Source organism: Gopherus evgoodei, chromosome 1, assembly GCF_007399415.2.
Source record: "Gopherus evgoodei ecotype Sinaloan lineage chromosome 1, rGopEvg1_v1.p, whole genome shotgun sequence".
Lineage (NCBI taxonomy): Eukaryota > Metazoa > Chordata > Testudines > Testudinidae > Gopherus > Gopherus evgoodei.
The window spans coordinates 352,332,784-352,349,240 of record NC_044322.1 but is presented as its reverse complement, the minus strand read 5'-3'; the positions used below and the strand labels follow the sequence as shown (position 1 = coordinate 352,349,240).

The 16,457-nt window shown below is 47.7% G+C and overlaps 1 protein-coding gene across 6 annotated transcripts in view; it reads right to left on the bottom strand.

The window, feature by feature from the left end:
- Window positions 1–16,457, bottom strand: part of FRMD4A (FERM domain containing 4A) — a 410,751-nt gene that overhangs the window by 65,743 nt on the left and 328,551 nt on the right. For all 6 annotated transcript variants that reach the window (XM_030565719.1, XM_030565643.1, XM_030565594.1 and 3 more), the window contains exons 9-11: window positions 10,935–11,000; window positions 10,485–10,542; window positions 8,074–8,160 (exon numbers count right to left, since the gene is read on the bottom strand). In XM_030565719.1, the coding sequence (XP_030421579.1) occupies window positions 8,074–8,160; window positions 10,485–10,542; window positions 10,935–11,000 (211 nt within the window). The remainder of the gene's footprint in view (window positions 1–8,073; window positions 8,161–10,484; window positions 10,543–10,934; window positions 11,001–16,457) is intronic.

Sequence of the window (16,457 nt, the reverse complement as noted above, 5' to 3'; positions counted from 1 at the left end):
GATAGTAAGTTATATGGTTTCTTTTCTTTGGTATTTGCATGAATATAAGTGCTGGAGTGCTTTGATTTGTATTCTTTTTGAATAAGGCTGTTTATTCAATATTCTTTTAAGCAATCGACCCTGTGTTGTGTCACCTTAATACAGAGAGAACATTTGTATGTATTTTTCTTTCTTTTTTTTATATAAAGCTTTCTTTTAAGACCTGTTGGAGTTTTTCTTTACTTCAGGGAAATTGAATCTGTACTCACCAGGGAATTGGTGGGAGGAAGAGATCGGGGAGATCTGTGTGTGTGTTGGATTTGCTAGCCTGATTTTGCATTCCCTCTGGAGGAATAGGAAAGTTCTTTTTGTTTCCAGGATTGGGAACAGAGAGGGGGAGTCACTCTGTGTAGTTTCACAGAGCTTGTGTCTGTGTATCTCTCCAGGAGCACCTGGAGGGGGGAAGGGAAAAAGGATTATTTCCCTTTGTTGTGAGACTCAAGGGATTTGGGTCTTGGGGTCCCCAGGGAAGGTTTTTCAGGGGGACCAGAGTGCCCCAAAACACTCTAATTTTTTGGGTGGTGGCAGCAAGTACCAGGTCCAAGCTGGTGACTAAGCTTGGAGGTTTTCATGCTAGCCCCCATATTTTGGACGCTAAGGTCCAAATCTGGGACTAAAGTTATGACAACTCCCGTTTTGTCTCGGGTGTAGAGGATCCACGCTGGTGATCCAGCGCTGGTAATCAAGTGTAGACACTTACCAGCGCTTTTCTTGACCTCCGTGGAATAAGCAGGTATCCCAGCATACCTGAGGAAGCCTCTGGTAATCAAGCAGGTCTCCTTCCCCGGTTTGCTCTCGCGTTCCCCGAACCCCCGTGCAAGCAGGTCTCCTTCCCTGCGGTTTGCAGGGGGGTTCGGGGAACGCGAGAGCAAACCGCGGCGAAGCTGGTCTCCTTCCCCGGTTTGCTCTCGCGTTCCCCGAACCCCCGAGCAAGCAGGTCTCCTTCCCTGCGGTTTGCTCTCGCGTTCCCCGAATCCCCAAGCAAGCAGGTCTCCTTCCCTGCGGTTTGCAGGGGGGTTCGGGGAACGCGAGAGCAAACCGCGGCGAAGCTGGCCTCCTTCCCCGGTTTGCTCTCGCGTTCCCCGAATCCCCGAGCAAGCAGGTCTCCTTCCCTGCAGTTTGCTCTCGCGTTCTCCGAATCCCCGAGCAAGCAGGTCTCCTTCCCTGCGGTTTGCAGGGGGGTTCGGGGAACGCGAGAGCAAACCGCGGCGAAGCTGGTCTCCTTCCCCGGTTTGCTCTCGCGTTCCCCGAACCCCCGTGCAAGCAGGTCTCCTTCCCTGCGGTTTGCTCTCGCGTTCCCCGAATCCCCGAGCAAGCAGGTCTCCTTCCCTGCGGTTTGCAGGGGGGTTCGGAGAACGCGAGAGCAAACCGCGGCGAAGCTGGTCTCCTTCCCCGGTTTGCTCTCGCGTTCCCCGAACCCCCCTTGAAGCTGCCCAACAGCGCTGCAGTGTGGCCACATCTAACACCACTTGCAGCGCTGGTTGCTGTAAGTGTGGCCACTCTGCAGCGCTGGCCCTATACAGCTGTACTAATACAGCTGTAACAACCAGCGCTGCAAAATTGTAGATGTAGACATATCCAAAGACAATCTTTGTACCACTACAAACTCAGCTGGGGCTTGGGGAGTTTTCTTTGCGATATTCCACATCTCTACCTTTTATTCTGTCCTCAACATCCTTCAAAGCCTGTATTGCAACTACACTCCCTCTGGTTGAAGAAAGGTTTTGGAAAAAGAAGTGGACACATCCAGTGTTTTGTTGCCAGTAGACTATCGAGCTAATCCAGAATAGCACTATCTCCTGTTTGGCTGGAGCAAAGCTATACAAAATACATGTCATTCCTTCAAGGCCATTCTGTTTCCAGCTAGCAGTGTCTGTTATTGGGCCATATGGAAACACTTTGCTGACTTTGTTAATCATTCACTCCCCAGGCTTTTTTGAGTTAATTGTTTGCTAAAACTATTTAAATGTATGTATTGAAGGACGCCTTTGGACTCTTAAAACAGTGGGAGCATCTCACCAGAACAACAGAGACATGCCTGTTGTTACTACAGTCACTCAAGCACGCACTATTCATTATCAGACAGCCACAGGCTACACCACTTCTGCTTGATCAAATGCTGTTGGGAGCTCTTAGAACACACTGGAGATACAGCTGACTAAACTGAACAAATGCCACTCACTGACAGGACAGTTTCCAAGCGGCGCTGCGGTTACCAAGCTCTTCATATTCCAATGGCTATTCAACTTCAGAAAAATGCACAAAACGAAGAACCCCTTCCTAATAACTGGTATAAGTCACCGTAGCGCCACGGACTCCAACACAGCTAGGCTAATTTATACCAGCTGAAGAACTGGCTCAAAATATTTTGCTAGTTTTATCATAAATTCTATGCCAGGGAAAAGTGCCAGCCTATTTAAATCCTGGGATGCTGGGCGGGGCCCATCAAAGCAATGAAAGACCCACCCGCTCAGAAGAGGGAGGGGCCAAAGAAGCTAAAACGGGTAACAAGAAATGAACCAGCAGGGACCGGGGTGCAACACTGGAGACTGAAGTCTTCTGTTTACACACAGAACAGGTACAGCATTGGTTTTGGAAACGCAAGCTTCCCCAGAGCACCCTGCCTTAGTCCAGAGCTGAAAGAACAGCCTTAAGGTATGACAAGGGCGTGAACTTTCTGTGTCTGTTGTGCCCTTGCTCCCTCTGCTGGAAATGCAGACAAGGGTACCAATTAGGAGTAAAAGCAGTGAGGGTGGTTGTGATGTTCATGCAGATCACTCAACAGTCATCAGGTAAGGATTTTCAGTCCTCGCAGACCAGATCTGCATTTGACCATGTCATTGGGAAGAGCACAGGAACTGGGGCATTGCCAGGAGTGGTGGAAGTGCCCTAAAAGTGGGCGGACCACAGGCACTCGAATTGTGGCCCCGCCCCATGCCATGCACCCTCAAGTCCCCACCCCACCCCTTCTCTCTGAACCCCCACCTTTATGCCGCACATTCCCCCCGAAGCCCCGCCCTTGCACTGCCCCTTCTCCCCAAGGCTCCTCCCTCGCACCACCCCTTCTCCAAAGACCCTGCCCACGTACCCCCTCTTCCCCTGAGGCCCCACCCCTGGCTCGCTCCTCTAGGTCCCCTCCCCCTACCACTCACCCATACTTGTTCTGGAGCTCCTGGGCACTGCCGGTGCTTAATTTGTACCAGGGCTTGCCAGGGCTGAGCCCCGACACCTCTGGGCTTGGCAGCTGATAGCCCCGGCACCTCTGGGCTTGGCAGCTCATAGCCCCGGCACCTCTGGGCTTGCCACGTCAGTTATGAAAGTAAAAACATGGCTTGAGCCCCAGCACTTCTTTCATTACAAATGAAGCACAGCCCATTGCCAACCCTCCAGGCCAACTACTTACTCCAAATGTAAGTCAGAAAAACAGAGCGGGGTGGGAGGAAGGAGATTCAGAGTGAATGCTAGTTTAACTGCACTTTGGCATTTCCAGTGATTCAAAGCATAAGCAGGAGGGGTTTAAAAGCATAGCCACAAAGTCGTATACAGCTCCACAGTGCACTAAGAGCTGTGTTCCTATTTAATATCCCTGCACCCCCACAATCCATCTGATACTCTGGGCCAGAGACTGAGCTCTGTTGCAACCCCAGTGATGTCAATGGAGTCACTCCAGATTTAAAATGGTGCATATGAGATCATCCTCTGCATAACTTCGCCTCTCTGACCTCATCAGACCTGCTGACAAACCTAGTTAGGATTCCACAGACATATCGCCGACTTACTCCGGCCATTCACTAAAAAGTTGGTTTTGACTGAATGCTAATGGACTCTCGTGAGATAGGCTCAGCTAGCCAGTGTGGATTACAGTTCTACTTGCGCACACAATAAGCATGGAAAACTATCTCGGATGACATAATAGGAAAACATTACAATCTCTCTTATAAGACAAGCGAGGTTTTTATATGCATTTAATAGACATTTCTTGGTTTCAGCTGGTTCCTCGCCACAATTTTCTGCCTGTGCATTCTCCAGAGAGATTTTTTTTTCCATTGTAATTTTTCAATTTGTTCTTGGTCTTGGTATCACAGAGAAACTGAATAAGATCAAAAAAGCCATAAGATGCAGCCTTCCCTTCCTACATACTTTGCTTAACATTTACAGCTTCTCTGCAAAAAGTTCTACAAAGTGTTTCCCCCACTCCTCCTTCACTTGGAAAGCTTGAGTCAACTTCTGCTGGCACGGAGAAGTGAATCAGATACCACAAGAGACTCCCAGATGCCATGGTGATGGGTGCAACGTAAAAACCTAACTAGGCAGAACAAAAATTGTGCCACATTGAATCAATAGGGGTTGCTCTAACCAGAGAAGTTTTCTGGCTTGGACTTTTTACTGTGCCAGGGAAAGAGAGCTTTAAATAGCATTTGGGGATCCACAATGCATCCTTGGCCCACCTACCATGCCTTCCTTCTGCCACGCTGCTCATATTAGGGGCAACAATAGCTGTTTGCATTCCCCCCAGTGGATGGGGTTTGCAAGCACTTTGCAACTCAGCAGCACTGGTTCAGACAGGCTTTACACCGGGTTACGCTCTGGGTAGGGTGACCAGATGTCCCGATTTTATAGGGACTGTCTCAATATTTGGGTCTTTGTCTTATATAGGTGCCTATTACCCCCCCGATTTTTCACACTTGCTCTCTGGTCACCCTAATCCTGGGTGATGTCTGACAGACTCCACTGAGGAATCATCTAGGCTGCCCATTCCAAACCCCAAGATATGTGATCACTCCCACTAAGTCACAGAACTTCCCCCTCATGGTTCTAAGTCAGGCGGTATTACTGTTATGGTCATCATGGATTTCACACAACACACAAAACTGCCCATTTGCCAAAGAAAAAACAACAATCTCAGCAAAAGCAAAGCTGTCATAAACAGATAGCTAAGGGTTATTGTTCTTTTACCTGTAAAGGGTTAACAAAAAGTGACCTGAAACACCTGACCAGAGGACCAATCAGGAAACAAGACTTTTTTAAAATCTGGGTGGAGGGAAGTTTTGGGTGTGAGTCCTTTGTTCTTGGTCTGTTCTCTCTCTCGGCTCTGAGAGTGATCTCTCTATCTCCAGGCTTTCTAATCTTCTGTTTCCAAGTTGTAAGTACAAGGATAGTAAGACAATAGGTTTATATTTTTTTTTGTATTTACATGTGTGTAGTTGCTGGAATGTTTTAAATTGTATTCTTTTTGAATAAGGCTGTTTATTCATTTTTTCTTTTAAGCAATTGACCCTGTATATTGTCACCTTGATACAGAGACCATTTCTATGTCTTTTTCTTTCTTTTTATATAAAGTTTTGCTTTCGAAGACCTGTTGTTTTTTTTTCCGCCCCCCTTGTTAAGGCTCGAGGGAATTGAGTCTATACTTAACAGAAATAGAGAAGAGGGGGGGAAGGGTGGAATCCCTTTGTTTAGATTCACGGAGATTGAATCTGTATATCTCTCCAGGAACTCAGGGAGGGAACACCTGGAGGGGAGGAGGGGGAAGGGAAATGGTTTATTCCCCTTTGTTGTGAGACTCAAGGAATCTGAGTCTTGGGGTCCCCCAGGGAAGGTTTTGGGGAGACCACAGTGAGCCAGACACTGGAATCTTCTGGCTGGTGGCAGCGATATCAGATCCAAGCTGGTAATTAAGTTTGGAGGTTTCATGCTAGCTTCTCATGTTCTGAACTCTAAGGTTCAGATCTGAGTAGGAAAGTTATGACAAAAGCAAATGCCAAAGTTTTCCTGGCTTACTGCCGCTGCTCTGAGGAAAGGCTGGGAGATACGTGTGACCCAGCTTGCTGCAGTAAGAACGAGAGGACAAGAGGCAAGTAGGGTGAGGGCCATGGCTGAGGCCAGCACTAACCTACTTTGGGGCTGAGCAGGCAGACAAGACCGCTCAGAGCAGCAGCAGGGAGAGAAGGGAAGACGAAACACGAGAGAGAGAAGGCCTGACTCTCCCAAAGAGAACAGCGCTGTTGCCTCAAATAGAGGCACAGGATCTAGTCTCCTTTCTCTTGGATTCCTCAGGCTGATTCTCCCTATCATCCTTGCTTCTGCTTCAATCCTATCATAGGAAGGAGGCTGCGGCAGGGAGGAGCCCTGGAGGAGCAGTTTCTGCGGCTGACCCTGACTTTTGGAAGCAGATTCTAAGGACATCTCTCTATTGGGGTTTTGGCACCAGTGCAGCCATGTGAGTGCAACCTCCCTAGTGTAGACGCACTGCAAACCATCACTTGCATGAATGTGAGTTACCCTGCAAGTAACGATTTACCCCAGTGCAATGCATCTGCACTTGGAGTTCATAGGTGCATCTTTGGTGACATAGCATATATATACCTGCCCCTGGAAATTTCCACTACATGCATCTGAGGAAGTGGGTATTCACCCACGAAAGCTCATGCTCCAAAACGTCTGTTAGTCTATAAGGTGCCACAGGATTCTTTGCTGCTTTTGGTGGCATTGTCACTCCCTGTGTGAAAGCCCCCAACAGAGACGAGGCCTTGGTTAACCAATATATATTTTGATCTCCGCAGCATGAGTTCTATTTTCCACTGTGGACAACATTTCAGTTTATCATAACTAAAGAACTACATGTGATCACCAGCTACCAACTAATTTGCACAAAGAAGAGGAAGGTTGATTCTGCTGAAGCAGGCTGCATGGACAAATGGGTGACTGAGAAAGAGCCATTTGGCACAGAAACAATGCAATAAGAAATGCAGAGCTCTTAATTTAGTGGAAGCATTTACATCTGCTAATGTGCTATTCAGTGTTCTGGGAGCTGAGCTGTGCATTGCCCCCTGGAAGCCAGGCTAGAATCTGCTGCTTTCTGATACCTCACTGGTTTCCCAGGTAGGATGAATATTGCTGTTAGCTGATGTTGCGGGCCAGTCTGCGGAGCAAGTTGCACTGCTAAGGAATAACGGCTGGGGCATAACACCAGAAAATGGGACTCTATATCGGATAATGCGGTCAGGTGACCCAAACATTCCTTCCGAAGAAGTTACAGGATGTTTAAGCTGATTTTATTAAAATTTCTTTGCCTAAATTATCAATGTGACTAGTCATTTTGGCTGCCCCCAGCTTTGGGTGTCCAATTTGAGACACTTCACTCGGGCCTGATTTTCAGCAAGCACGGAGCACCTCTTCCCTCCAAACCAGTCTCCTCTAAGGTGTCTCAAGTTGGGCACCCAAAGAGGAAGTGTCCAGCTTGGCTTGTCACTTTTGAAAATGTAGGCCGAGCTTGTGCTTTAGAATAAAGCTGCTTGCAGGTAATGCCGTAACTTGTGGGGGTTTTCACAGCAGAGTTCTCAAACAAGTTAAAGCGCAAGTGGGAATGCTTTCCTTACCTTTCTTCAGGTGTGTGATGAAGCATTTTTACCATTGTTTGATTGATATGGGCCCTTAACCATTAAAATATCCATTCATCAAAGTTAATCTGGCCCCCTTAAATTTGCCATTTTGCACCTTGAAACAGGATTCTTTTTGTCCTGAGGGGGAGAAACAAAACCCCAAATTCCATCAACCCCTTCCACTCTCACCCTCATTTATATATCTCCAGCTCTCTTTACTTCTCTGATCATTTATGGCCTGAGCCAAAGCGCCACCGGATCAGGTCCTTAGGGATGATGCCTGTGAACTACCGAGCATCCTCAACTCTACGTGAAACCAATGGGGTTGAAGGTGCTCAGTATCTTGCAGGATCAGGCCATTTATGTCTTTTGAGGAACTGGGCCAAGTTAAGATGAATACAATAGCTTAAGCTGCAGTATTTAACAGTGCTCAATTTTCCCCAACATTACAGCCCTTCAATAAAGTAGGGGTGAGTTTTGCATGCCAACTTTCTGTAGACACTCAGGCAGTGTTGAAAGAAACTCCTTACATCCGCCCCCACCATCAGTGATATGACTCAGTGCCAATGTTCAGCGCCTTTTATGTTGCCACTCAATCTGTAACGCGAGAGGTGAGCACATCTCTGAGCAGCCCGGAAGAGAATACACTTACCTTTCTTGGTTTCACTTTGTCGTGGTAGTCGTACTGAAAAATGCCCTTGTAACTAAGTCCTAACCACCAGGGAATTCCCTGCTTGTCCTGGGAAATAAAATAGAGGGAATGACATTGTATGGGAGGGGGACATTCCAGACACTCCCTGGCAGAAGTGGCAGAAGCTACCTCAAAGTGCGGGGGGCCACCGGTGCCCAAACCCTGGCCTCACCCCCGCATTGCACCTTCCTCAGAGGCCCCGCCTCCAGGTTGTCCCTTCTCCCCAGACCCCCACCCTTGCACTGCCCCTTCCCCTAAGGTCCTGCCCCAATGCTGCCCCTTTCCCCAAGGCCCCACCCACATGCTACTTCTTCCCCCCAAGACCCTGCCCCAACTTGCCTCTTCCCCCCAAGAAACCACCCCTTCTCGCTCCTCTCTGCCCCCTCTCTCCCATTGCTTGCCCTTACAGCCGGTAAAAAGTGGTGGGGCTAGGACCCCTTGGTCCCCTCTGTTCAGGCGCCCCTGCTCCCTGGCCCAATATTCAAGGGAAGGATTTCTCTGTAAGAGGGATCATCCCGCACCATGCCAGAGGATCCCTGGATCACAAAGATCCCATGAACATGGAGAAGATTCCTGGCACTCTTATGTCAGGCATATAATAGCTTATGAAATGCACCAAATTGCATCAAATTACTAAAAACATCCCCAAGGAAGGATCTCCTTGGCTCCCCCTTATAATGGTTCATCCTATCCACTGCCCCTCTTCCTGCAAATGTCTCAGTCTGAACACTGCTCTATCTGGCCTTGGAGATTGGAGGAGGTGAAACCCAATAACCCAGCTGACTTGGATTATGCGTGGGAACCCTGACATCAGTCGATAAAATGCAGCGCTAATGGGATCTGATGGCTACCAAGCGATAAGGTCTGACAGACTTGGTCTCAAATGCTTTCCATCTGAGTGTGCCAGAAAACTATTTTATGGAGTAATGAGTGATACTTGATACAAGCTCTGTTTAGATTTAGTGAACTGCAACCCTCAGTGAAACAATTCCAATTTGCCAAAATGCTGGTGAAGGGCAGGGGGGAAAAATAGCAACAACAAAAAACAACTGATGCGTCAAGGTGGAAAATGACTATGCTAAGCAGCAACATCTATGTTGCTCATGAAGGGTGTGATCCAAAGCCCGTTGGCTGTGAGCTGTCCCACTGAACTTCTCTGGGCTAGTAAGTGTTTGTTGGATTGGGTATGTCTGCGCTGCAGCTGGCAGGTATGAGTCCCAGCATGGGGAGACAGATTCCCACTAGCTCAGCACATGTGACATGCTAAAAATGGCAATGTGGATGTTGTGGCACAGGGCAGCCGTGACTCTGAGCTTGGACTTAGAGGGTCAGGCGGGCTTGGGCAGCTGGGCAGAGCTACCGCCACTGCCGCAGCATCTAATCTGTTTACCCTTGCTGGGAATCATGCCTCCTAGCTGCAGTGTAGCCATACCCTTAGGATCCGATCCAAAGGCCACCCAGTGTAATACTTCCTAGCTGACAACTGACACACACTCACCAATCGAGGAGTTCACTGGAACAACCCTCAGTAGTAAGCACAGCAGCAAGTGTTTGAGGGTTTGGGCACCAAAACCCAAATAATTCCCTGCAACTTCCACCCACTGAATTCAATGGAAGCTGGGCGCGCAGGAAGGCTGGGGGACCCTACCCTATGACAAGAGATGGGCAACCATTTCAGGTCAGCAAAAGGTAGCCAACAGAGTCCTACTATCTGAGTTGTGGCTGCCTTTCTCTGAATACAGGGCATTGGGGGTGAGGCGGGCCAGGGAGATCATATTTAGGGTATTTACTGTCAAATTGTTTCTATTGTATCACATGTGTGCAAGACACTCTGCAGATGTACAAGAAAGTAACGTTCTTGTACCTAAAACCATGCAGATCAGTTCAGATAATGATGCGAGCCATCAAAACTCTGTGGGTGATGAAGAGGGGGAAATGCTCCAGGGAGAGCAAACCTAGCTTCCTTTTTTATGTTTATTGCTATCACTTGTAAAAACCTCCACTGCTGGGCAGGCCTGGAAGTGGTAGAGGCGAGATCATGAGTCCACCGTGGTGGCGGATTGTTAAACAAACGGAGCCCGGAGGAGGGATTTAATGAGAGAATCCCAGCATGAAATCCAATCAGAAGACTGCAAGCTGGAGTCAATTGCTCCAGCCCTCGTGGAGGGGATGCTGGAATTTTATCTTGAAGAACAGGATTTTCCTCTACTGAATTGTATTTACCAAACAGTCACTGAATAGTTGAAACAAAGTTTATCTTAACAAAGGAAGTGAAACAGTACTTTCAGGAAAGTGCAGGGTAAACAGAGGCCAGAATTTTTGTCACCATCATCAATTTAATTCAGTAAAAGCCCTTTGTCGGTGGCACATACCTTTACTGCATAATAATGGACTCCATACGTTGGGAGGGATTCTACAATGCTCATGTAACTGCAGAATGAAACAGAAGAAGAATAACATGGATGAGGAGTGGGGTTCTCCTGAAAAAGCATCTGCTTAAAAAAAAGAAGTTACTAGACAGGAGACGGGAGACACAGTTATGCGCAGAATTTACAGTCACTGTAGAATACACACCTCTACTTCAGTATAACGCGACCCGATATAACATGAATTCGGATGTAACGCGGTAAAGCACTGCTCTGGGGGAGGGGGGGCGCTGCGGGCGCGCTGCGCACTCCAGTGGATCAAAGCAAGTTCGATATAACACGGTTTCACCTATAACACGGTAAGATGTTTTGGCTCCCAAGGACAGAGTTATATCGAGGTAGAGGTATATCCTAGCAAACAAAGGTTGCTGCCCAGCGTTGCCCTTCCCAACTTACTTTACAATTGCTTGGCCTCTTGTCTGACCACTCAGTTTCTTGTAATGCTCGATGACTCTGTCCTCGCTGCAAAGGGAGACATAGAATCTTGTTATTTTTTATCTCTGCTCAATAATCAAAGAAGATTTCAATAGGTGACCAGGCATTTCTGTTACCTACGGCTACCAGCCTGGGAAACGAAGAGGGTGTGTAACAGACTACTCAGAATGGGACTGTATTCAGCCCCAGAGAAATGGAAGCCAATACAGAATACAAGATGGGATTGCAAAGAGAAAGGTTTCTGGACGGTGCTAGTTTTGTTAAGGGAAATGGGATCTACTCCCACAGACTTTCTTCTCTGTGCCTCAGTCTCCTCCTCTTTGAGTTTTGTTTTGTTTATGACAATGCAAGTTTTGTCTCTAGACAAACTGCGGCCCTGTGTCCCGCCTTGCAGGCCTGAAGGCACCTCTTGGCCAGCTGGCACTCACAGCAGGCTGGGTCCTGAGCCTTCAAGAGCACTCCTCAGTCCTCACTGCTACCACACAGAGCACAAAACCATGTATGGGAATCAGCTTCGCTATAAAGAGCAGGCTTGCGGCTTGTTATTACCCAGAGCCAATTTCTTAGCATCCACAGAGCTACAGAGTAAGCCAGACTTGTAACTCCATCCTTAACTGCCTGCATTGTCCCTCGCTAATGAAGTGGATATGGATCGCAGGTCATAGAACCAGGGTGATGTGAGCTATATTATGAGTATGAGCAGTACTCTCAAGGGCACAAAAGGGCAAATTATAGACCACATTTGGATCTCAGTGATATGGGTCTCCTTTGATTTCAATGAAGTCACTCCTGATTTACACCCATGTAACAGAGCAGCCCGATTAGCCTCTCAAACTAGTTTTATATTGATCTAGCTTCAGTGGGCCAGCCTGATTCTCTCACCTGCATCACTGTAAATCAGGAGCAACGCCAAAGAAGTCAAACCAGTTTCACCAGTGTAAACTGGTCTAAGAGGAGAATCAGATCCTTAGGTGTAAATTAGAATCTCCTGGCCTTTGTGCCTTTTCACTGAGGATGAAGATTCTCTGCTGTGCTTCTGGTATGTCTACACTGCTGTTGGACACACATAACTGGCTCCTGCCTGACTTCAGCTAGCAGGGCTGAAGATTCACCTCACAGGGTCCTAGAGCCCAAGCTCCAGCCCGAGCCTGAATCTCTATACTAGGGGTCAGCAACCTTTCAGATGTGGTGTGCCGAGTCTTCATTTATTCACTCTGATTTAAGGTTTTGCGTGCCAGTAATATATTTTAATGTTTTTAGAAGTTAGACTTCCTATAAGTCTATAATACAAACTATTGTTGTATGTAAAGGAAAAAAGGTTTTTAAAATGTTTAAGAAGCTTCATTTAAAATGCAGAGCCCCCCAGACTGATGGCCAGTACCCGGGCAGTGTGAGTGCCACTGAAAATCGGCATGTGTGCCATAGGTTGCCTACCCCTGGCCTATACCACAATGAAACAGCCCTGCAAGCCAGAGTCAGCTAGCACAGGCCAGATGTGGGGTTTTAATTGCAATGTAGACATACCCTCAGAGGCACAGCCCAGAACTCATAGCCCAGGAGGAGGCTAATGTGTCTTTCAGGCAACTTTGTGCCCTCCCATTCCTGGGTTGCTCTGGGGGCTACATAAGCCCCTGGAATAATTCAGCCAGCCCTGGGGGCCTGTCTAAGTTATGGCAGCCTCCCTACAGGTCACAGTGCTGTCTGGGAATTCTGCAGAGCTGCATGCTGCGGCCCTGTCCCTAGCACACCCCCTATCTAGAGCTTGCAATAAACTCATAAGGATGCAGCCTTATGCCTGTGCACCCATGAGCAGGGTTGCCATCTTTCTAATGACTGGTAACCAGACCTTCAAGGCCCTGTCCCTGAGGCCCCATCTCTTCCCAGAAGCCCCACCTCTTCCCCCCAAGGCCCGCCTTCTCTGCCTCTCCCCCGAAGGCCCCGCCCCTGCTCTGCCTTCTCCCTCTCAAACCTCGCCTCCATTGCTCACGCCTCTCCCTCACTCCCCCACATTGCTTGCTGCAGGTTGGAGGCAACCTCAGCTGAGCTGGGGCTGGCTTAGGTTAATGACCCAGTGCCTCCCCCTTCCCTGCAGTAATGGGACTTTTGGTTTGGTTGTCATTTAGGGTTGCTAGGTCCCCTTTTTGAATGGACTTTCTGGTCGAAAACCTGGCACGTGGCAACCCTAAATGGCACCCGGACACAGAAACCAAAAACCGGACTGTCTGAGTAAATCCTGGATGGGTGGCAACCCCACAGTGCCTGCCCTGAGGGAATCCTACCCCCAGCAGGAACTGAATCTTCTGAGGCCCCTTTATGCTTCTCCTGTCCTTTTACATGGTGTAACTGGCCAGGGTGGGGTGGGGTGGGTGATGATCTCACCCCAAATGCTTAGAGACCCCGGTCCTGGAGGCTCTGTGAAAACCTTTGCAAAATATTTCACTTAGCAACAGTTCTGCTTACATAACAGTGTCGTCTTCTCTGTATTTCTTTCCCCATGTGTTTATTATTGTGCCAGAACCATGTGCACGGAGACGGGATCTTTGTTGCAAAGGCGCTCACCTACCACTGCTATGTAGAGCTCCGCTGAAATCATAACCCGCTGTCTGTGACATCACAATTAGCTGCCACGCAGAGGGTAGATCACTGTGACATCTTAAACAAGTGGGGAATCAGAAGCTTGAACGAAGGAGGTGAAGCTCCTGTTTTCATGCAAAACATCCCCAATTTGGTCACCCGAGGAGGGCTCCCCCAGCCAGCAAGCCAGAATCCTTAGGCAGGCTCCCGAACCAGGAATCCGGATGGCTGATGTAATATGGGAACATGTTCCTGGCACTATGCCATAATAGAACATTTTAAAAAAATAATACAAAGGGAAAGTGGAAAAACAAACACAAACAAACAGACAAAGGATAGGATCATTTCTAAGGAGAAGGGTTTTCAAGTCTCTTTAACATCCCTGCCATTGGTCTGTGTGCAAGTAACTTACTTTCCTCATTTATTCCCTTAGGCTGTGTCTACACTGGCACTTTCATTGCTAAATTTATCGCTCAGGGGTGTGAAAAAAACACCCCCCGAGCAACAAAAGTTTTAGTGATGAAAAGCACCAGTGTGGACTCTGTTGGCAGGAGCCACGCTCCCGTTGACGAAGCTATCATCCCTCGCTGGGGGTGGTCTTATTTTGTCGCTGGGAAAGCTCTCTCCCGGCGATAAAGAGCGGTGCGCCATTGTAAGGCACGCTGTGTAGACATAGCCTTAGGAGTGACTCCTCCACTAATCCTGCCAAAATAACAGGTAAAAAAAGCCTGTAAACGTCAGTCAGCCAATGGGCACAAGGGGGGTGGGTCTCAGAGCCTTGGCTCCAGCCCAGTCCCAAAGCTCTACACTGCTACTTTTAGCCCCATGACCCCAGCCGCCGCTAGCCCAAGTCAGCAGACCTGGGCCCTGAGACTTGGTACTGTGGTTTTTTTTTTTACTGTAGTGTTGACATACGCAATGTGCAAGGCAGTGAGGTCGCCTAGCATACTACTTACTGCAAAGACTGCTGCTGTTTGGGCAGGGAAAGGAGTGTTTTCGCTCTCCTGACAACTGTCGCAGAGTAAATGTCACATACAGAAAGTGATTGCCTTAGATTCAATAGCCTTAGAGCCAAATTCTGGCCTTGCATTCGTGCAGGTGTCTCCCACTGAAATCATGCGTGTCATCTGAAGGCAGAGCCTGGCCCTTACCGTGTAACAGTCACAGACAAGATTAATGTCTGGAACAATCATTGAGTTACACGACTACACAAATGCTGGATTGTCTCCAGGCTACATCATTCCCACTGATAAAGAACAAAGAGGACTTAGAGTCCTTTGAAATGTCCTTGTAAGCCCAGTATTACTTACAGGCCTGATTTGCCTCTGCTTCAGATAGATCAGGAGTAACTAAACAGAAATCAATGGAGTTACCCCAGTGTGTCGCATGAGAGCAGAACCAGCCCGCTGCATGCTGCTTTCCTTTGGTTTTTGTTCTTTGTCGTTCAAATCCATCCCTGATGTTAACTTCATTCACTTCACTCCCATGGCTGGACATATTCTTCTATCTGTGCATTGCCCTGTGCAATGCCTCTGAGTTTTGTTTGCTTTTGTTACAAATTATTAAAATACATAAAATAACGGAATGTTTCTTATATCATTTCCTCTTGGGCGTGGAAGCTAATCAATGGCACATTTTCCTGAAAAGCAAAGCCCTGTCTTTAGAGAGCCTCCTCAAAAGGCAGCATGGTCCCTGGCTGGGGCACTAGAGTAGGAGTCAGAAGACCCGCATTCTATTCCTGGCTCTGACTCAGCCTGCTGGGTGAACTCTGCCAAGCCATGTCATCGCCTCGTGCCTCAGTTTCCCCATCAGTAAAATGAGCCCATTGTAAAATGCTTGGCAATCTACAGATAAAATGTGACATATAAGAGTATTATTCCTCCTTCCTTCAGTTCTCTCTCTTTTGCACCAGATAATAAAACCTGGATTACACTGACGCCATGAAAGCATACTGCCTTACAGACCCTTCTTTCATGTAACGTATTTTTGTGGTCTTTTTTTCCATTGCCACTGCCATATGCAAGATATCATCAGACACAGAGGCTAATTTCTGTCTCCAGTTTTGCTACAAGGGGGTCACCTCAACACGTGCCAGTGAAAACAAACAAAGTAATTCACTCAACAGGACAAGCCTTAGCAGAGTTAACACAAATTCTCATCTATCCTTTCAGCTGCTCATCTTTTAGCTAACTATTTCTGACAGCTATACAAGTGCTGAGGCATTGGCTGGGACCACCTGCTGGTATCATGGTTACAGCACTGACTCCAGATTGTCACCACGTTAGTGACATATAAACTCATACATAGCACATGACAATGACAGAGGCCTCTTAACAAAGTGACTAATGCTTTGGTATTGATGAAATGACACAAAGCTGAAGTCAGCTTGTCAGCGAGTAAACATCCCCTGTGAATGCTACAGAAGAACCATTTATGTAAATGATATCCTGCAGGAAAGAACCCTTGTAAAGATCTTATAAGCGTGAAAATCAAGAATTCCCTCGGCGCCCGCAGTTTATAGAAATAGAAAGTAGGCAACTCGTAAGCAAGCATAGGGCCAGAATTCCAAAATAGCTCGGGGCCAGATTTCCAAGTGCTAAGCTCCCAAAATCAGGGCCAGACTTTCAAAAGTATTCAGCTCCCAACATGCTGAGCTGTTCTTAATAGCTGATCGCCTCTTTCTGGTGCCTTACTGAAAATCTGGCCCATAGTTCTTCCATTGCCATCAGTACTTTATAGATTTAAACTCTATATCCTGCTGAATACCTGCATTCTGGGCTGGATTCAGGTGGAGGAACTATGAACCCATGTTTAGGGCTCCAGCTTTTGTGGTTGCATGGTGAGACCAGAATCTCCACATTCATTTTAAAAAATCCTCTCTCTAGCCCTCATGGATGCAAAGAAAAGCTT